General features: G+C 47.2%; 2 protein-coding genes across 3 annotated transcripts; both read right to left on the reverse strand.

The window, feature by feature from the left end:
- Positions 1–10,816: 10,816 nt before the first annotated feature.
- Positions 10,817–16,818, reverse strand: LOC123056972 (anthocyanidin 5,3-O-glucosyltransferase-like; the record flags this gene model as incomplete). The annotated part of the gene is made up of 2 exons (XM_044480170.1): positions 15,995–16,818; positions 10,817–10,832 (listed from the first exon to the last, which is right to left on the reverse strand). Coding segments are annotated over exons 1-2 (840 nt in total), but the record flags the coding sequence as incomplete, so codon positions are not given.
- LOC123058530 (uncharacterized) lies at positions 13,791–14,700 on the reverse strand. Of its 2 annotated transcripts, none has more exons than XM_044481245.1 (2): positions 14,208–14,700; positions 13,791–13,953 (listed from the first exon to the last, which is right to left on the reverse strand). In XM_044481245.1, the coding sequence occupies exons 1-2, from the start codon at positions 14,623–14,625 to the stop codon at positions 13,883–13,885; spliced, it is 489 nt and encodes a 162-aa protein (XP_044337180.1). In that variant the 5' UTR covers positions 14,626–14,700; the 3' UTR covers positions 13,791–13,882. The 2 variants fall into 2 exon arrangements, with proteins under 2 accessions (XP_044337180.1, XP_044337179.1); XM_044481244.1 differs by having other exon boundaries at positions 14,196–14,700.
- Positions 16,819–21,259: the final 4,441 nt, after the last annotated feature.

Consider the following 21,259-nt stretch of genomic DNA (forward strand, 5'->3'; position numbering starts at 1 on the left):
CAAGAAACACCAAGCCGTGTGCCGGCAACCCCGTCCCTCTAGTTTATCCTCCGTCATAGTTTTTGTTGTGCTTGGCGAAGCCCTGTGGAGATTATTCTTCACCAATACCACCACCACACCGTCGTGCTATCGGAACTCATCTACTACTTCGCCCCTCTTGCTGGATCAAGAAGGCGAGGACGTCATCGAGCTGAATGTGTGCTGGACGTGGGGGTGCCGTACTTTCGGTACTTGATCGGGACGGATTGTGAATGTGTACGACTATATCAACCGCGTTGATAAACGCTTCCGCTTTGTGATCTTCAAGGGTATGAAGATGCTCTCCCCCTCTTGTTGCTGTGCATCTCCTAGATAGATCTTGCATGAGCGTAGGAATTTTTTTGAAATTGCATGCTACGTTTCCCAACATTGGCCCCTTCAGCCACTACCTGCTCCAAAACAATGCCCTCAAGAGGGAGAATGACACCAAAGTCCCCATCATCGTCTGATCCGGCAAACCCGGATCAAGGGTTTCCCCTGGTGCAGATGCTGTTGGTGTCAAAACCAGCGGATCTCGGGTAGGGGGTCCCGAACTGTGCGTCCAAGGTTGATGGTAACAGGAGGCGGGGGACACAATGTTTACCCAGGTTCGGGCCCTCTCGTTCGAGGTAATACCCTTCTTCCTGCTTGATTGATCTTGATGATATGAGTATTACAAGAGTTGATCTACCACGAGATCATAGAGGCTAAACCCTAGAAGCTAGGCTATGATTATGATTGTTATTGTCCTACGGACTAAACCCTCCGGTTTATATAGACACCGGAGGAGGCTAGGGTTACACAGAGTCGGTTACAAGGGAGGAGATCTACATATCCGAATTGCCAAGCTTGCCTTCCACGCAAAAGAGAGTCCCACCTGGACACGGGACGAAGTTTTCAATCTTGTATCTTCATAGTCCAACAGTCCGGCCAAAGTATATAATCCGGTTGTCCGAGGACCCCCTAATCCAGGACTCCCTCAGATGCCACTGAAGGTAGAAGGGCACACCATCTGCAGCTACCAACGAGCCCACACGGTGCCCACCACCACAATGATATCACAGTGTTGCCTTTAAGAAGGACACGATGCCCAGAGCACCATCATCGCCCACCGTAGTTAAGATTTTCACCCGAGTAGCAGTGAGGTGGGAAGAGGTAGGGCAGACCGACCGACCAACGTCTCTAAGAAGAAAACCAGTGCCCTCAAGCGTCGTTACCGCCGCGCCCGGCCATAGCCGACCATGGGGTTATCCCGATCTAAACCCCCACCACCTACTCCACCCATAGCCCTGTGACCGGTTAAGATAGGACCGGGGTGGAGCACACCACGTACGGACAAGATGCAGCTGCCAGATCTGGTGTCGTCGGCCGCTCGGGCAACAAAGCTCCGGCCCGAACCTGCAGGTTAGCCGTTAGTCGGCCGATTCGGTGACCTGCAACCCACCAGCCCCTCCTCTCCACAGGAGAGGGTGGGCTCATCAGAGGGTTGCTGCCACCCAATCTGAGCTCTCTGCCCTAGATCGGGAGGAGCAACGCAAGCCCAGCCGCCACAGTCCCTAGCTGCATCGCAGGCTTGGCCAACATCAGCCTCATGTGGTGGTGAGAAGGGAGGGAGGAGATCCGGAATACCGGCCGGCGGCACACTAGGTTCCCCCGAGTAGCTCGCCTAAGCGACGCTGGGGTCGAGCGTTTACTTACTCCAACAATGAAGCCTCATGAATGGCTTGTCCTCGTTCTTGTTGTACAAAGCCTCTAAGGCCGAGTTAGCAAAGCGATAAAATCATAGATCAAAATGGTGCAACATAGAGCATAACAATCACATTATCAACAGATAGAGCAACATGAAGCAAAACTTATGAGCTCACGGAATCCTACACCACTTGGCCACCGGTTTTTTTGTTTGTGTATATGTCCTGCAAAACTTGTTGACAGTCTCTTGAATGATAAATACCATATATGACTTAGTATTCACTCATTTTGATCATCGATTTTTTCTTTGTTATATGGATCATGGTGCAAAGTGAACACCAACTCGCTGCACCCATCACCGCCGCCGCGCAGATCTGGGTGCAAACCTTAAATCCTAAACCCTGGACCAGGCCAAGAAACTGTCGCACCCCCTTGCAACTTGTTTTCTCATGTATCTTCACATTACCTCCACCCGAAATAGCTTGTTGCACTAGTAGAAAAAGGGTCAAACGTGAAGCACATTAGTGCCGGTTTGAATTTGAGCCGGCACTAATGTGTGCATTAGTGCCGGTTCCAACGGCTAGCCGGCCGCTCCCATTAGTACCGGTTCGTGGCGAACCTTTAGCACCGGTTCGTGCCACGAACCAGTACTAAAGTGAGTGGTGGCAGGATGTTGTCAGTCCGGGGCCCCTCCAGCACCTTTAGTACCATGTCGTATCACGAACCGGTACTAAAGGTCGTCCTACATAGACCCTTCGTCCACCCGAGCTCGCTCTGTTCTTTCCCTTTCCCCTCTCCTCTCTGTTCTTTTCCCTCTTCCTCTCAAGCTCATCACACGTTTTGCCCAAAATTTGTCAAGATTTGAAGGCCCCCATCCATTCAAATGATCACAAAGGTTAGCAACTTTGTCTTTTCATCTCTCATTGCTAGATTAGCTCGTGTAATGCTTTATATAGTGATTGATTTTTGAGTTTAGTAATTTGGGAGGAATTATATATATATGTGCTAGTATTTGATTTATATGCAATTTGAGGTCAAAAATAACACTTAGTTTGCATATGTAGGTGTGGTTTACTTAGTACCTTCTAAATCTCCATCGTAACCACCGTCGATCGCTCGCAACGTCCCGTCGCCGGCACCACCTTGTGGTGAGCCTCTTGTTCATGAAGTTTTATATAAAAAATTGATGTTTGTGTGATTTGGATATATAGTTACTCGTATAATTATCTTACCCATACGTTGTTTGTTATACATAGTGCCATGGTTTTGATATCCGTCCCCGTCGGCCCTCGTCCGGGTTATGATTCGGATGTGGTATATTCTCTTTTAAAACTATTCATTGCATTTCGTGTTTATGACAAATTATGCCCATCAAGTTGACATAGATATTTGTATGTAGGAGGTAGTTGAACCGGAAATTCCAACCGACCCTATTGTCGAGAGGTTAAATTTAGTTGAAAGAGAAAACGAGGATTTGAAGGAAAAATTGAAAAGAATTGAGGGGGAGAAGATGGAATTGGAGTTGCATGTTGCCGATGTCGTCGATGATCACAAGATTAAGATGGAGAAAATGCGCTTGAAGATTAGAAAGATTAGAAAATATGCCATTCATAGTGAGGCTTGGTATCATTATGCTGTTGGATCAATTGTTACCTTAGTTGCGATCTTGATCGCATTTGTTGTTGCATTTAAATTCTTTAGCTAGAGAGTTATTTGTTTGTTGCATTTAAGTGTTGTATGATCTTTATGTATGAACTTTATGTATTGTATTAATTTGGTGTTTTCGGTGCTGTGTATTGAAGATGAGCCGGCAATGGATGTACGATGACCGATGCTCTCCCGAGTTCATTAATGGCGTGCGTACTTTTCTGCTTGCGGCTGAGGCAAACAAGCGGGCGGATGGTTTTATGCCTTGTCCATGTGCTGGCTGTAAGAATGGTCACAATTACTCTACGTCAAGAACCATTCACGTCCACCTGTTTGAGTCCGGTTTCATGCCCCACTATAATGTTTGGACCAAGCATGGAGAAAGAGGGGTTATGATGGAAGACAATGAAGAAGAAGAGGACGACGACAGCTATCCTGGCCATGGGTTCCCTGAATACGATGATACAACAATGAGGGAAGAAGCTGAGCCGGTAATGCGGGAAGAAGCTGAGCCGGCAATGCGGGAAGAAGCTGAAGAAGAGGCATCGGATGAGCCCGTTGATGATCTAGGTCGGGCCATTGCCGATGCAAAGAGAAACTGCGCAAGTGATTTGGAGAAGAAGAAGTTGCAGCGCATGTTAGAGGATCACAAAAAATTGTTGTACCCGAATTGCGTAGGTGACAAGAAAAAGCTGGGACCACACTGGAATTGCTACAATGGAAGGTAGAGAATGGTGTATCTGACAAGGGATTTGGAAAGTTGCTGGTAATGATAAAGAATATGCTTCCAAAGGACAACGAATTGCCCGAGAGTACGTACGAAGCAAAGAAGGTTGTCTGCCCTCTAGGGTTAGAGGTGCAGAAGATACATGCATGCCCTAATGATTGCATCCTCTACCGCGGTGAGTACGAGGATTTGAACGCTTGCCCAGTATGCGGTGCATTGCGCTATAAGATCAGCCGCGATGACCCTGGTGATGTCGAGGGCGAGCGCCCCAGGAAGAAGATTCCTACCAAGGTGATGTGGTATGCTCCTATAATACCACGGTTGAAACGTTTGTTCCAAAACAAAGAGCATGCCAAGGCGATGCGATGGCACAGAGAAGACCGTAAGAAAGACGGAAAGTTGAGAGTACCCGCTGACGGGTCGCAGTGGAGAAAAATCAAAAGAAAGTACGGGAAGGAGTTTGCAGATGACGCAAGGAACGTATGGTTTGGTCTAAGCGCAGATGGCATTAATCCTTTTGGGGAGCAGAGCAGCAACCATAGCACCTGGCCTGTGACTCTATGTTTGTATAACCTTCCTCCTTGGTTGTGCATGAAGCGGAAGTTCATTATGATGCCAGTGCTCATCCAAGGCCCTAAGCAACCCGGCAACGACATTGATGTGTACCTAAGGCCATTAGTTGAAGAACTCTTACAACTGTGGAATGGAACAGGTGTACGTGCGTGGGATGAGCACATGGGGGAAGAATTTGACCTAAAGGCGTTGCTGTTCGTGACCATCAATGATTGGCCTGCTCTCAGTAACCTTTCAGGACAGACAAACAAGGGATACCGCGCATGCACGCACTGTTTGGACGATACCGACAGTATATATTTGGCTAATTGTAAGAAGAATGTGTACCTGGGACATCGTCGATTTCTTCCGAGCAGGCATCCCGTAAGAAAGAAAGGCAAGCATTTCAAAGGTGAGGCGGATCACCGGACGAAGCCTCGCCACCGTACTGGTGCTGATGTACATGATATGGTCAAGGATTTGAAGGTGGTCTTTGGAAAGGGTCCTGGTGGACAACCTGTTCCGAATGACGCTGACGGACGCGCACCCATGTGGAAGAAGAAATCTATATTTTGGGACCTGCCCTATTGGAAAGACCTAGAGGTCCGCTCCGCAATCGACGTGATGCACGTGACGAAGAATCTTTGTGTGACCCTGCTTGGCTTCTTGGACGTGTATGGGAAGACAAAAGATACACCTGAGGCACGGGAGGACCAGCAACGTATGCACGGAAAAGACGGCATACATCAGGGTCATGCAAGCTACGCTCTTACCAAAGAAGAGAAGGAAATCTTCTTTGAATGCCTGCTCAGTATTAAGGTACCGTCTGGCTTCTCGTCGAATATAAAGGGAATAATAAACATGGCAGAGAAAAAGTTCCAGAACCTAAAGTCTCATGACTGCCACGTGATTATGACGCAACTGCTTCCGGTTGCATTGAGGGGGCTTCTACCGAAAACGTTCGATTAGCCATTGTGAAGCTATGTGCATTCCTCAATGCAATCTCTCAGAAGGTAATCGATCCAGAAATCATACCAAGGTTAGAGAATGATTTGGTGCAATGTCTTGTCAGTTTCGAGTTGGTGTTCCCACCATCCTTCTTCAACATCATGACGCACGTCCTAGTTCACCTATGTGAAGAGATTAACGTTTTGGGTCCTGTATTTCTACACAATATGTTCCCCTTTGAGAGGTTCATGGGAGTCTTAAAGAAATATGTTCATAACCGTGCTAGGCCAGAAGGAAGCATCTCCAAGGGCCATGAAAATGAGGAGGTCATTGAGTTTTATATTGACTTTATTCCTGACCTTAAGCCGATTGGTGTTCCTGAATCGCGGCATAAGGGCAGACTGGATGGAAAAGGCACGCTAGGAGGGGAACAAATAATATGTATGGACGGACATTCTCTCACTGAAGCACACTACACAGTTCTACAGAATTCCGCCTTGGTGGCTCCGTATATGGATGAACACAAGAATTTGCTACGCTCCAAACACCCGGAGCGGTCTGATGACTGGATTACACGTGAACAAACCAGGAGTTTCGCCAGCTGGTTGCAGACACGTACCATGCATGACGCCTCTATTGAAGATGACCTGTACTTGCTGTCCCAGTTACCATCTTCGAATATAATGACTTTCAAAGGGTACGAGATAAATGGTAATACATTTTACACGATCGCCCAAGATAAGAAGAGCACCAACCAAAACAGTGGTGTCCGCTTTGATGCAGAAACCAAGACGGGAAAGGAAACATATTATGGTTATATACAGGACATATGGGAACTTGACTATCGACGTGGTTTGAAGGTCCCTTTGTTTCGGTGCAAATGGGTCAATATGACACGAGGCGGGGTAACGGAAGACCCGCAGTACGGAATGACAACAGTGGATCTCAACAATCTTGCGTATGCAGACGAACCATTCGTCCTAGCCAATGATGTGGCACAGGTTTTCTATGTGAAGGACATGTCTACCAAGCCGAGAAAAAGAAAAGATAAGGAAGCGAATGCATCGTACGATGAGCCAAAGCGGCACATAGTTCTTTCTGGGAAGAGAAACATCGTGGGAGTGGATGACAAGACAGACATGTCAGGAGATTATGAAAAGTTTGATGAAATTGCTCCATTCACAGTGAATATTGACCCGAGCATCCAGTTAAATGATGAAGATTTTCCATGGCTACGGCGCAAAGGGACACACGCGAAGAAAAAGTTTCACACCCAAAGATCTGGGATGTGATCGGCTTCACTATCATCACTTTCTTCTGTGTTTCACACCCAGGAGGGAATCTCTGTAATAGTTAGGGTAGCTAGTTATGTGTTTTGGCATTTGAAACGCGAAGAAATTTTATGTGCAAGCAAATTCTTTCATGCATTTACTGATTTTTTCAGCTAAATGACCCTGAAATTGAAAAGCATTTCAAATGAACTCAGAAAAGGTTGAAAGTTGGCATGGTATCATAATTTCACCCACATAGCATGTGCAAAAAAGTAGAGAGGGTTACCGCAAAAACTGGATGCACTTCGTGTACAAAATGGACAATCTCTTTCGAAGTATCAGGGTTTCGGACGAAAACTCATCCGTTACAAAGGCATTTCATTTTTTAAATAACCTAAGCATTACCAAATTGAATATAATGATAAAACACACTAATATTAAACATAAGAAAAAAGAATCACTGAAAAATCTATTTTCAAAGTTAAGTTATTCACAAACTAGGATTCACACAAATTTCAAATAATTCAAAATTTAAACTATTCAAATTTGTAAACTACCGGTACTAACAGAAAGTTTGTAATTTTTTGTACCTAAAGCAAAAATATTCACAAAGAAACTCTAAATACAACAAAAAACAACTCAAAAATAAATAAAACAAAAATAAATAAAGCAAAAAAATAAGAAAAAAAGCCCACCTATTGGGCCACAGCGGCCTGCATACGACTAGAAACCCAAATTCTAGTTCGGCCAGGATGCAGGCCCGCTAGCCCAGCAGGCCCAACAGGGCATCGCGGAAGAGGTAGGCCCAGAAGGCCTGCTTAAGAGAGGAGCTCGAGACAGCAGCGACGGCGGGGCTTATAAGCAGGTGCGAGTGCCCCACGGCTAGCAAGGTGGGACTAAACTTTTGCACCCCTCGCCTGGCAGCGCACACCCTTTAGTACCGGGTCGTGGCTCCAACCGGTACTAAAGGGGGTCCTTTAGTATCGGTTGGCGCCACGACCCGGTACTAAAGGGGGTGCGGTTCCCGCTGCTTCGCCTGGCCAAAACAGACCTTTAGTACCGGTTGGTGACTCCAACCGGTACTAAAGGTGGGTTCTATATAAGAAAACACTTCAAAAAAAATTGTCAGTTTCTCATATCTCCCTGCTTCTTTCTCCTCTGCCCCGTCGTCGCGCCCCTCCCCGTCCTCCCGTCGTCTCCACCCGGCCCGTCCTCCCATCGTCCTCGCCCGGCCCGTCCCCGTCCCCGTCGTCGCCGCCCTGTCTCCGTCTCCGTCCCCGTCCCCGTCGCCGCCCACCATCGTCGCGCCTCGCCGGTGAGCTCCTGCCCCGGCCGCCAACCACACACACACACGCACACACACATTGTTATAGAATTGTAAGCAATCTTTCTATTTTTTAGTTATAGAATTATTAGAAATGTTAGTTTTAGTTATAGAAATGTTAGTTATATAGAAATGTTAGTTATATAGCAATATTAGAAATGTTAGTTATATAGAAATGTTAGTTATAGTAGAAATGTTAGTTATATAGAAATGTTAGTTATATAGAAATGTTTTTTAGTTATAGAAATATTAGAAATGTTAGTTTTAGTTATAGAAATATTAGAAATGTTAGTTTTAGTTATAAAATTTAGAATTTGCATATATGAAATCACAATCCATCATTTAAAAAATGTTACTTTACTTTTGCGACATATATTATTTATTGTCGACGATGCCCGGCCCGCATCCTCGCCGTCGACCCGTTCGCAACGACGTCCTGCTTCAGAGGACCCATGTTCGGGACTGGGCTCCGCCGGGCTGGCACTAGGAGGTGCTACCTTCAGGGACACGACGCTTGGTGAGGAACCCGGCCCCGGGTCCCGTCGTCGACCCTCATCTCCTTTGGTGGCATTCGCGTGGGCCACTTTCCGTGCGAAGGGAGCCGGCCCCGCCGGAGGTGGTACGTCGTCGTGTCAGGGAGGAGGACGAGCACGTCCATCGCTACATGGCTGCTATGGACGTCAGGTTCTCCAATACCTGGCAGGTTCTTTTGGGAGATCACCCGAGCTATGATCCAGTGATGGTTCCTTCTCTTTGGGTGCCCACCGCCCGCACCTCAAGAACCACGAGTGGCCTAGATTACTCTGTAGTATTCGATCTTCATTAGCTTGCTAGCTAGCTAGCTAGTGATGTATTCGATATTATATCTATTATTCGAGACGATGTATTCGAGATTATATCTATTATTCGAGACGATGTATTCGAGATCATATCTATTATTCGAGACGACGTATTCGAGATTATATTCGATGATGCTTATTATGTACTATGATTGATTCAGTTTTTCCTTATTAATTGATTGCATCCATGCATTGTAATTTGAATATATTTCTTTTGGATTAGTTAAACAAAACCTATGGCGGACAATACCGGCAGAGAGGGAGAAGAGGCCCTATTCAATATCATACGCAATCCTCGCGGGCTAGATGATGATCAGAATGAAGAAGATTATGACGGCTCCGAATATCTAAACAACACCGGGGAGGGTGATATGATATTTGATCGCGACGACCGAATTGATGAAGTCATGAACTATGAACATGATGAAGAAAATGTTGATCTTGAAACAACAAAGATCGGCTAGGTATATATATTTATATAAGCAGGCATCTGGTGATCATCACATGTTTTAAATGACTTGAAGATATATTAATGAATCAATCTTTATTCTTTCAGCCATACGGATCGAGCAAATCTTCAGGCAACAGGAAACGAGGCCCGAACAAAAAGTTGAAGGAGGGCGTAAAGTACAATATCGAGGCCATCAAACCTAATGGCGAACCAGTAGTGCCTAAGAAGATTGCGGACAAGTTCATTCGTCAGTGGGGAGTTCTTGTGAAGGACCAACTCCCGATCTCCCTTCAAGAATGGAGAGAGCCAGCAAAGCCACGTCCAGGAGTTACTTTTGTCGATGACAGACAAAAACTTCTGCTTTGGGAAACGCTCATGGAACATTTCACCCTACCAGAACATTTCACAGATGCAGATGTGGAGAAAGTCAAGGACGCCGCTCTTAGGAAGATGGTGGTTGCATTCAAGAACCACAAGATTCATGAATGGGCCGAGTACGTCAAGGGAGGAAGGAAGACTCCAGTATTCGAGGGAACACTAGAGAAGCAAAGTGCTCATTGGGACGATTTCGTGAAATTCAAGGATTCGGAATTATCTAAGGAACGGTCGAGAATAAATAAGGCCAATGCCGCAAAAAAGGATAAGTTCCATAAGCTGGGGGCAGGTGGCTATGCGGTGGGAATGCCTAAGTGGGATAAGTCTGAGAAAGAGATGTTGGATGCAGGTGTCACTCCAGAAACATTGAGCTGGCCCCCCAGGTGCAGGACTTGGTTCTATGCGCATGGGGGGAGTTGGACCCGAAGACAGGCAAAGTTTCGAAGAAGGCATGTCTGGACGGAGCCGAAGATAAGCTACTTGTTGCAATAGAAGAGGCTCGATCGGGGGTGTTCGAGCCCAACAGAGAGAATGACGAGCTTACGCGTGCCCTGGGAAATCCTGAACACCCGGGAAGAACACGAGGCATGGGTGCTATTCCGTGGTATGAGGGGTTTTCGGACTGGAACGCCAACTATAGAACCGTGCGAGAAAGAAGATTGCAGAGGAGAAGAAGAGGAAGATGGAGGAGGAGCATAGGAAGCTAGACTATGAACGCCTTCAAGGCCTAGAATCAGCGCACGCGGACTTGGCAGTCAAATTCCAGCGGTAGCAGGAGCAGATCGACTCACTTAGCCAGCAAAGGGGGTCTCAGCAGCTAGCGGATGATCCACCATTGGATAGCACCGTCCCATCCATGCCGAGAAGCAGCTTGGGTTCCGCCCTGGGCGACGCATTGCTGGATAGCTACCCAGTGGATGACATCATGGAGAACACTAACTGCGAGCTACACTTCAAAATGAAGAACATATCCATGAAGGTGGCGGACGCCCTTGCTTTTACAAATCCCCCTGAGGCAACCTTCCATTGCAACCCGATTCCAGCGGGCTATGCTCGTGTCTTGGTTGATGAGGTGGTGGACCAATATTTGGGGCTAGAGCTTGACATTCCTGAAGGTGACGATGAGCACACACTGGGAGAGGCCAACCATCGTATCATCATATGGAGAAAGGATTGCATCATCTTTCAAAGGCCACCGACACCGCGTCATCCGACTCCTCGTCGAAGTCCGCCACCGAGTTAGCAGACTCCCGCTCCTCCAAGTCCACCAACGTGTCAGGCCACTCCTCCTTCAAGTACGGCACAGCTTTAGGCCACTCCTCCTCCAAGTCCGGCAAAGCGTCAGGCCACTCCTCCTCCAAGTCCGGCACAGCTTCAGGCCACTCCTCCTCCAACTCAGCCACGTCAGCCGTCTTCGCCGCCTCAGCAATCACGGAAGAGAGCCGCCTCAGCTATGGTGCGTAGCGGTACAAGTCTAGGTAGTACTGGAGGTACAGGCGGAGGCAAGCGATTTCAATATGGTCCAAGCCTCGCGCCTCTTCCGCAGAGGCCTTACGACAAGTCCGAGGAGGAAAACGTAGCCATATCGAAGGCCGAGGTGGAAGCCCATTTTGCACCGAAACCGCCACCGCCGCCAAGGGAGAAAGTGCCTGTGGAAAAGATTGACCACTTCATTCGTATGGCTAGAGCACCAGCTCCCAAGCCTGTTGACACAGACTATGAGCGCCACATCAAGAAGTTAAATCGAGCACGTCTACAGAAAGAGGCGAGCTCGAGCTCAAGCAAATTAGCTGGCAAAAGGAGCGGTAAAACCGTTCCCCAGCTGGGAGAACAGGCGGCGCAATCAATCCCCCGCTTGTTGTGCCAACAACACATGAGAGTAGGTGCGCCCAATATTATTGTGGGCAAACCGTTAACGTTCCCGGGGTGGGCGATGTGGTAATAACAGAGGAGCATATTGCACAGGCTGAAACGATCGGGATCACTATTGGACAACTCCTCGATATCGAGCCCATGACTCCGACTAGAGAGGAGGAAATAAAACGGAAATATGTCCGAAAGGCCAACCTTTGGTCGAGCCAGACGAGGTCAATAAGCTCCCAACGAGAATGTATGAATTGCATCAATGGTACATGGACATTACCAAGATTTCCAATTGAGAGTCCCTCATGGTGAATGTCAAGAAGGAGCATTACTACCATGAGAAACCTGTGACCGTTGAGTATTCAGAACTATTTCAGCTATACAATCAAGACGCACTCGACAAATCTATCGTCAGTTGCTATTGTCTGTAAGTGATTTCTTTCTATAATTTAAGTCTCAAGCTAGCTGTAGTGATCATTTTGATCAATCATTACCTGTAATTATCCTCACTATATTCTTTTCTGTGATATTATGCGGGATGAAGATTTATGAAATGAAAAAAGGTGGACGCTATGGCATTGGGTTCGTTGACCCAAATACCATTAATGAATACACATGGAAAATAGATTCATATTACGAAAAAAGTGTAGAGGAAAGCATGCTAGAGTTCTTCAAGCACCTCAAATACAATGAAGATATACTACTTCCTTACAATTTCGAGTGAGTCACACTGTCTTGTACTACAAATCCTGTTTTTTCCTACTAGCTACCTACATGTTTTTGCTTACATATGCCCGCTTAATTAAGACATGCAAACGTGTGTGCATGCAGATTTCACTGGATCTTGTTAATCATTAAAGTTGATGAAGGAACAGTTGAAGTACTGGACTCACTACTTAAGAAAGCAAGTGACTACACCATCGTGAAGGGGATAGTCAACAGGTAATTTCAATCATTATTAGCTATATCTCGGCCTATTTAATTAGTTCGTCATTTCCTGATAACAATTATTTAATAACCCATTTATTCATTTTCTTTGTCGGCGGGCAGGGCTTGGGCAAAGTTCATCAGGGTCACTCCAGGCCCATGGAAACAAAATCTGAAATGGTATCGACCCCAGGTAAGTAATTAAGTAGTACTAGCTAGCTGCCATCTCTTTAATTATCATGCTTGATTAATTATTATCTGATCAAATTCCATTCTCGTAAAGGCCCTGAAGCAGGCGCCGGGGAATAATCTGTGTGCATACTGCGTTTGCGAGAAAATTCGCATGATGACGTCCGAAATGAGCAAATCTCAAAGACAAGAGTGGGTACGTTTGTCAGAACACTATTCATAATTTTTACACCATTATCGATATCTAGTCACACAACTAATATACATGCATATTGATCTCCTTCTTAACAGTTTAAAGAGGTGCGGGAGAAGCGTCTAACAGAGGAGCGCATAGAAGCAATTCAAGAGGAAATAGCGGGATTTTTGCTCGACCAGGTCATAGATCCCAAAGGAGAATACTATTACCCGCTACCGCCCCCATGAACCACTTCCAATTGTTATCTTACTCCGAAGGCACCAATTAGGCTAACTAGTCGTCCACCCGTGCAGTCGCACGGGCTAGCAATATTAAAAGGAGCATGATGATTGTTTCAAATAAACATTCTAAATTGATGCAGTTCTGAATCTTTTTTATATACATATGATTTCCGATCGTGGCATAGTCTTATATAGGTGTAAAACCATGTGGAGTATAGTAATTAAAAATCAAATGAACATTCACTATATAATTAAAAATTGAATGCTGATTTCTGGTCTAATTCTACCAGAGAATATTCAAATGAAATGGGTGAGTAGAATAGACAGTAAATAAAATCATGGCCTATATTGCGTGAATCATACTGCGTGAATCATACGACTGGTTTTGTCATACATTTTCTACCGACGCAGTATGATTCTGCCATGGATGTACTTTGGGGTTGAATTAGAAAGGAGAAGTTTTTCCTAGAACTTGCACTTGGCGACATGGGCAGACGGCTAGACGGCAACACAACCCCCCCCCCCCCCCCCCCCCCCAGAGTTTATACAGCGGAAAAATTGATCAATGTTAGCATGTTGGAAGGAACTACTTGTCCATCTTCATGGTCTTTTCCTGCAGCACTTCGAGGCCATAATGCACAATAGCTAGATGGTCGTGAAACACCTCCGATAACCTTTATTGATGCTCCAATACCTTGGGCGGCCAGCACCTTTTCCTGCAAGTTGCAACTAATTTAATGACATGAAAGATCGACAACCTAAATTTCAATCATCCTGAACATCCTAAAAATTATATTGTAAATATTCCTCAGTGTGCTAGACTGTGGTAGATTTGTCTTTAATTCTTAAACGGTTGCCAAATTTACTATGAACGAAATAAGCGGCAAGGCTGTCAACGACCTGTGGCAGCAGCTACAATCAAACATAAACCTACCGCATTAGTCGAGTCAATCCCTACCTGCGTACTCACTTGAGATCATATAGAGTTGTCTCTGATTCATGATTTCACCATAGAGCACTTGAATCATCTGCCAAGCCACCTTGGATGGGTATGGCGAATTGACGATGGCGTACATCGCTGCTGCTCCCGTCCATGACGGCACCATGACAGCCAACGACACCAGCATGGAGTACTGGATCGATCTCCCGCCATGTACTTGTAGACATACACAATCCTGCGCGAATTGGCGTTGGAGTCCGTCACTGCTACACCTATCCATGACGGCATCACGGAAGTGAATGATGCCGAAGTGGAGTACTGGATCGATCTCCCGCCTTGTACGTGTAGTCATGTACGAACCTGCTCGTGTTCGCATAGGAGAGCGAGTAGGCTTTAAGAGGAGAAGAACGCCAATAACCATGATCAGATCTTCACCTTGCGTCGGCATAGAACGAATCAATCGGAGGCACGCCTGATAATAGGATATCTGTTTTGTGTGTTTTTTTTACCACAGGATATCTGTTTCGTTTTTATTCTTAGGGAATAGAAAGAGAGAGGGAGCAGCTTCAAAAAAAAAAGAGGGAGGCGTATCTAATAGTAGGAATCGTGCCACACGTGGGTTCTATATATTTTTTGCCCACGGTATGGTAGTTTATGAGAGGAAGAGACGTGGAGAGCAGGTAGATATTTAGGGGTGTCCATGGCTTGTACGTGAAGACTGCTGAAAAAAAATTGCTTGACTTGTGCATGGCTTATATTTCTACAACCGTGAAAGGATGTGGGCCTTTCAAGCAATTGTTTTTTTATTTCAGCTAAGGATTACATGGGGCGATCTACACTGTAATAATCCGGTCCCACCAAATTAACGGTTGCTAATTTCTAATTAATGTGGTAATTTCTGAGGAGTGCATAATTAGTATAGGTAGGTATAGATAGATATAGATATAGATAGATAGATAGATGCCACTGGCTCCGAAGGCACCAATTAGGAGAAAAATTGTGTATATCTATACCTACTAATAAAGCAAGGTGCGTTTCTTCAATTTTTCATTCGTTCACCATCAAAATATTTTTTTTCTATCCGAGGTGGTATTAAACTTTTGTACGTCCGTCTATTAGCAAAAGAAAAAGATTTGTCCAGATCTACGTCCATGGATCGCGCGCTATGGCCCATTAAAGTCCGCCGATTTTTTCCTGCCCACGGGACAACAAACAAAATCCTATTTCCTGCACAGAGCGGTAAATAGTTCAACGTACGCACAGGGCGCCATGACTGGGCCACTCATTTTATATTCCGTGTTTTGTTTCTATTTTACTTCTTATGTTTCTTCCCTTTTTATTTTCTGTTAATTTTGTATTTTTACCGTTCCAAGTCTATATTTTTTCTTATTTTGAAAATTCAAATTTTTCAGAAAATGTTTCGAAATCATTTAAATTATTTCGAATTTTTATATGTGTATATTTTTTAAAAATTCTCAATATTTAACAAAATGCATTTAACCAATTTTCAACATGTGAAAATATACATGTTTATTTTTTCCTTCCCACGCAGAAACACAAAATCCTATTTCCTGTACAGAGCGGTAAATAGTTCAACATACGCACAGGGCGCCAAGACTGGCCCACTCATTTTTTTCTGTGGTTTGTATCTATTTTTCTTCTTCTCTTTCTTTCTGTTTATTTTTTATTTTTACCGTCCCAAGTCAATTTTTTCCTTTTTTCTTAAATTAGGAATTTTCAAAAAAAAATCGAATTTCAATTTTTATTCAAATTTTCGTAAAAAGTTGCGAATTCCAAAAGGCTGTTCCAATTCCGACGATCCACCGCTTTCCAGCGCATTGGCAGCAATCTCTTGTGCCATCGTCATCTGTTCCCTGATCTCCTCCCCTTGCTCGGAATACATGATCAGTCTCACCTTCCCCTCTACCTCATCCGCTTTAACTATCCCCTCGTCATAGCCGCTCATGGCCACCCCGAGTTTCATCTCCTCCACGACGAACACCTTGTTCATCCTCTGCTCCGCGTACATGGGCCAGCACAGCATCGGCACCCCGGCTACAACAGCCTCTAGTGTCGAGTTCCAACCGCAATGCGTCACGAACGCGCCGGTCGCCGGGTGCCGGAGCACCTCCACTTGCGGCGCCCAGGAGGAAACCACCATCTCGCGTCCCCTTGTCCTATCCAAGAATCCCTCCGGCAGCAGCGGCTCCACCGCCGCCTCGGCTCGCCCCTCAAACCGCTTTGTCGCGTCGGTGTTCGGCGCAACGGGCGCTCGCACGGCCCATAAGAACGCGTGCCCGCTCTTCTCCAGTCCCACGACGATCTCCTTTAACTGCTCTGCGGGCTCCGAGCTCACGCTCCCGAAGCAGAGGAATACCACGCTCCGCGCTGGCTGCTTGTCTAGCCATCTCAGGCATTCATGCTTCACGGTGCTTCCCCTCTCCTCGCCGACCAATTGACCGATGCCGAACAGTTTCGGTACTGACTCGCCGGGATGGGGAGTCCCGTCTTTTATCGCCTTGACGGCGCGGGGCTCCAGCCACTCGAACGTGTTCGAGAGAATGCCCTTAGATCTTGGCAGCTGCTCCATAAGGCTAAGGATTGCCTTGTGCTGGCTGTCGCAACCTGCGCTTTGGCACATGGCTAAGGTAGCAACATGCGCTTTGGGTAACTTTTGGTTGGGCGCTCGGGTTCGTATTCCTCGGTTGCAAGGACCTTGGTCCATCTATCCGCTAGCAGATCTTGATCAGCTTGAAGCTGCTGCTGCTTTTTCTTCAGGCTTTTTGTTGTGGCTATAAGTCGGCGCTTGAAGCGCTCCTGCTCAACGGGATCCTCAGGCACGATGAATTCTTTGTCGCCGAGGCTCACCTCGTCTTCGAAGAGGGGCATGTAATTGTCATCCCCTAATTCTCCATCTGTCGCATGTTCCTTAGGGCTCGCTTGCCCATCCTCCTGCTCGAAGCCTGGCTGGACAGCATTGACTTCGTCTTCGGCACTGTCCGTGGCGTTATTGTTTCTTGTGCCGATATCGCTGCTTTTGCTATGGCGGGGCTTAGAGCGGCGTCGATGACGCTGGTGCTTAGATTGCTTCTCGAGGGGGTTATCCTCCGTTGCCTTATTGCCATTGCTTTCTTAGGGGATGTCCACCATGTATATATCATATGATGAGGTGGCTGTCCAGCGCCCTGTGGGAGGTGGTTCCTGTTCTTCTCCTACATCGTCGTCCATGCCGTCGATGTCTTCGGAGCCGAAATCAAGCATGTCGGTTAAGTCGTCGACAGTGGCTATTAAGTGGGTGGTGGGTGGGGAATGAATTTCATCGTCCGCTTCCTACTCAAGCCGGACATAGTTCGGCCAAGGGTCTCCTGACAAGGAGAGAGACCTCAATGAATTTAGCACGTCGCCCAAGGGCGAGTGCTGAAAGATATCCGCGGAGGTAAACTACATGATGGGTGCCCAGTCAGATTCGATAGGCACGGACGCAAGCGGTTCGGAGCCTGTGGCCGGGGACGAATCCAAGGGTCCGGTAACACAGGTCTCATAGGAGGTGCAGTCAGTATTTGGCTCTATCGCCGCTGAGTGTGCTTCTTCCATGGCGGGGTCCAACCACCCATCCTCGGACGGCACGATCTGCTCCGGGTTGAGGGCCGGAGCAGCCATAGGTGTGATCTCCCGAACACCGTCCGACGGCAGAGCTAAGTCATGTTCGTCGTGACTCTGCAGCACACCTGACATGGGCTCAAATCCGTCGAAGATCAAGTCTCCGCGGATGTTGGCAGGATAGTTCAAGATTCCAAACCTGACCTGATGGCCAGGGGCGTAGCTCTCAATCTGCTCCAGAATGCCAAGCGAGTTGGCCCGCGGTACGAAGCCGCCGAATACGAAGATCTGTTCGGGGAGAAAAACCTCACCCTGGATCGCATCGTTGCCGATGATCGAAGGAGCCATCAAGCCTTTATCGTGACGGCATAGTGGAACTCTCAATGAAAGCACCAATGTCGGTGTCAAAACCGGCGGATCTCGGGTAGGGGGTCCCGAACTGTGCATCCAAGACTGATGGTAACAGGAGGCGGGGGACACAACGTTTACCCAGGTTCGGGCCCTCTCGTTGGAGGTAATACCCTACTTCCTGCTTGATTGATCTTGATGATATGAGTATTACAAGAGTTGATCTACCATGAGATCGTAGAGGCTAAACCCTAGAAGCTAGCTGAAAGATCGTCGATGTCGCCTAGAGGGGGGGATGAATAGGCATTTTAAAATAATTATGATTTAGGCTTTAACAAATGCGGAATAAACCTAGCGGTTAATTTGTCAAACACAAAACCTAAAACAACTAGGCTCACCTATGTGAACCAACAAATTATGCTAAGCAAGATAAGCAACTATGTGATAGCAAGATATATGACAAGAAACAATATGGCTATCACGAAGTAAAGTGCATAAGTAAAGGGGCTCGGGTAAGAGATAATCGAGGCACGCGGAGACGACGGTGTATCCTGAAGTTCACACCCTTGCGGATGCTAATCTTCGTTTGGAGTGGTGTGGAGGCACAATGCTCCCCAAGAAGCCACTAGGGCCACCGTAATCTCCTCACGCCCTCACACAATGCAAGATGTCGTGATTCCACTAAGGCACCCTTGAGGGCGGTCACCGAACCCGTACAAATGGCAACCCTTGGGGGCATTCACCGAACCCGTACACTTTGGTAACCCTTGGGGGCGGTCACCGATACCCGTCAAATTGCTCGGGGCGATCTCCACAACCTAATTGGAGACCCCTACGCTTGCCAGAAGCTTTACACCATAATGATTGAGCTCCGAACAACACCAACCGTCTAGGGTGCCAAGGCACCCAAGAGGAACAAGCTCTAGGGTGCCCAAACACCCAAGAGTAATAAGCTTCTCAAACTTCACTTCCACGTATCACCGTGGAGAACTCAAACCGATGCACCAAATGCAATGGCAAGGGCACACGGAGTGCCCAAGTCCTTCTCTCTCAAATCCCACCGAAGAAACTAATGCTAGGGAGGAAAATGAGAGGAAGAACAAGAAGGAGAACACCAAGAACTTCAAGATCTAGATCCAAGGGGTTCCCCTCACATAGAGGAGAAAGTGATTGGTGGAAATGTGGATCTAGATCTCCTTTCTCTTTGCCCTCAAAAACTAGCAAGAATCCATGGAGGGACTGAGAGTTAGCAAGCTCGAAGAAGCTCAACAATGGGGGAAGAACGCGAGCTCAAAGGATGAGGTTGAATGGGGAAGAAGACCCCCTTTTATAGGAGCTCTGGGATCCAACCGTTATGTGCTCAGTCCGCGCACGAGCGGTACTACCGCTCAGGGGAGCAGTACTACCGCCCGGGAGGTAGAACACGGAGAGTGGAGCGAAACAGAGTGCGTGGCGGAGCCGTATGAGCGGCACTACCGCTGGAGCCAGCGGTACTACCGTTGGCCGCAGCGGTACTATCGCTTGTGGCGATAAGTGGTACTGCCGCTCCAGCCCGGCGGTACTACCACTGGGACCGCGCACAACGCCTACCACGAGCACAGGGAAAAGGAACAGAGAGGAGGGCCATTGAGCGGCACTAGGGGTGGTGGTAGCCGCGGTACTACTACACATGAGCGGTACTACCGCTCCTACTGCCGCTCCTACTGCCGCTGAACCCGACACGAGAAAACCACGTCTCGAGTCGAGGCGGTACCAGCACGGAACCGGAGCCGTACTATCGCTTATGGCCATGGGCGGTACTACCGCTGTGGAACAGCGGTACTACCGCTTGTGGCGATAAGCGGTACTGCCGCTCCGGCCCAGCGGTACTACCGCTGGCGCCATCCTTAAGCCACTTCCACGAAAGCAAGTAAAGTCCACGGAAAACCAGAACTGCCATAACTTCTGCATATGAGCTCCGAATTGAGCAAACTCAAGCTTGTTGGATACAAGATGACGAGTAGCATCAAAACAGCGAAGAGAAACCTCCAACATCGAAAACATCATAGAAGATAGGGAAGCCAACAAATAGAGGAGAGAAACCTCCAACCGAGAAGAACCAGCAAAAACCTCCAACATCGAAAACATCATAGAAGATGCGAGTGGACTCCGTTTTTGATGAACTCGAGCTTGTCACCAAGATGACCATAAGCTCCAAAACTCACAACGAGAAGAACCAAACAAGAACCAATAAAGATGATGCAAGGATGCAATGGTTTGAGCTCTCTACGAACGATACGATCAAGCTACTCATAGAGAGCCCCCCTTGATAGTACGGCAATCGATCCTATAACCCGGTCTCCCAACTACCATCATGAGACCGGTAAAATAGAAAACCTACCAAGGGCAAACCTTTGCCTTGCACATGGTCCACTTGAGCTAGATGATGACGATCTTGACTCCCTCAAGTTGGACCACTGAGGGAGTCCTGGATTAGGGGGTCTCCGGACAGCCAGACTGTCTCCATTGGCCGGACAGTTAGATTATGAAGATACAAGATTGAAGACTTCGTCTCGTGTCCGGATGGGACTCTACTTGGCGTGGAAGGCAGCTAGGCAATACGTATATGGATATCTCCTCCTTTGTAACTGACCTTGTGTAACCCTAACCCTCTCCGGTGTCTATATAAACCGAAGGGTTTTAGTCCGTAGGACAACAATCACAACATACAATCATACCATAGGCTAGCTTCTAGGGTTTAGCCTCTCTGATCTCGTGGTAGATCTACTCTTGTACTACCCATATCAGCAATATTAATCAAGCAGGACCTAGGGTTTTACCTCCATCAAGAGGGCCCGAACCTGGGTAAAACTTCGTGTCCCTTGCCTCCTGTTACCATCCGACCTAGACGCACAGTTCGGGACCCCCTACCCGAGATCCGCCGGTTTTGACACCGACATTGGTGCTTTCATTGAGAGTTCCTCTGTGTCGTCGCTGTTAGGCTTGATGGCTCCTATTATCATCGATAGTGATGCGGTCCAGGGTGAGACTTTTCTCCCCCGACAGATCTTCGTATTCGGCGGCTTTGCATTGCGGGCTAATTCGCTTGGCCATCTGGAGCAGATTGAAAGCTACGCCCCTGGCCATCAGGTCAG

Source organism: Triticum aestivum, chromosome 3A, assembly GCF_018294505.1.
Source record: "Triticum aestivum cultivar Chinese Spring chromosome 3A, IWGSC CS RefSeq v2.1, whole genome shotgun sequence".
Taxonomy (NCBI): Eukaryota; Viridiplantae; Streptophyta; class Magnoliopsida; order Poales; family Poaceae; genus Triticum; species Triticum aestivum.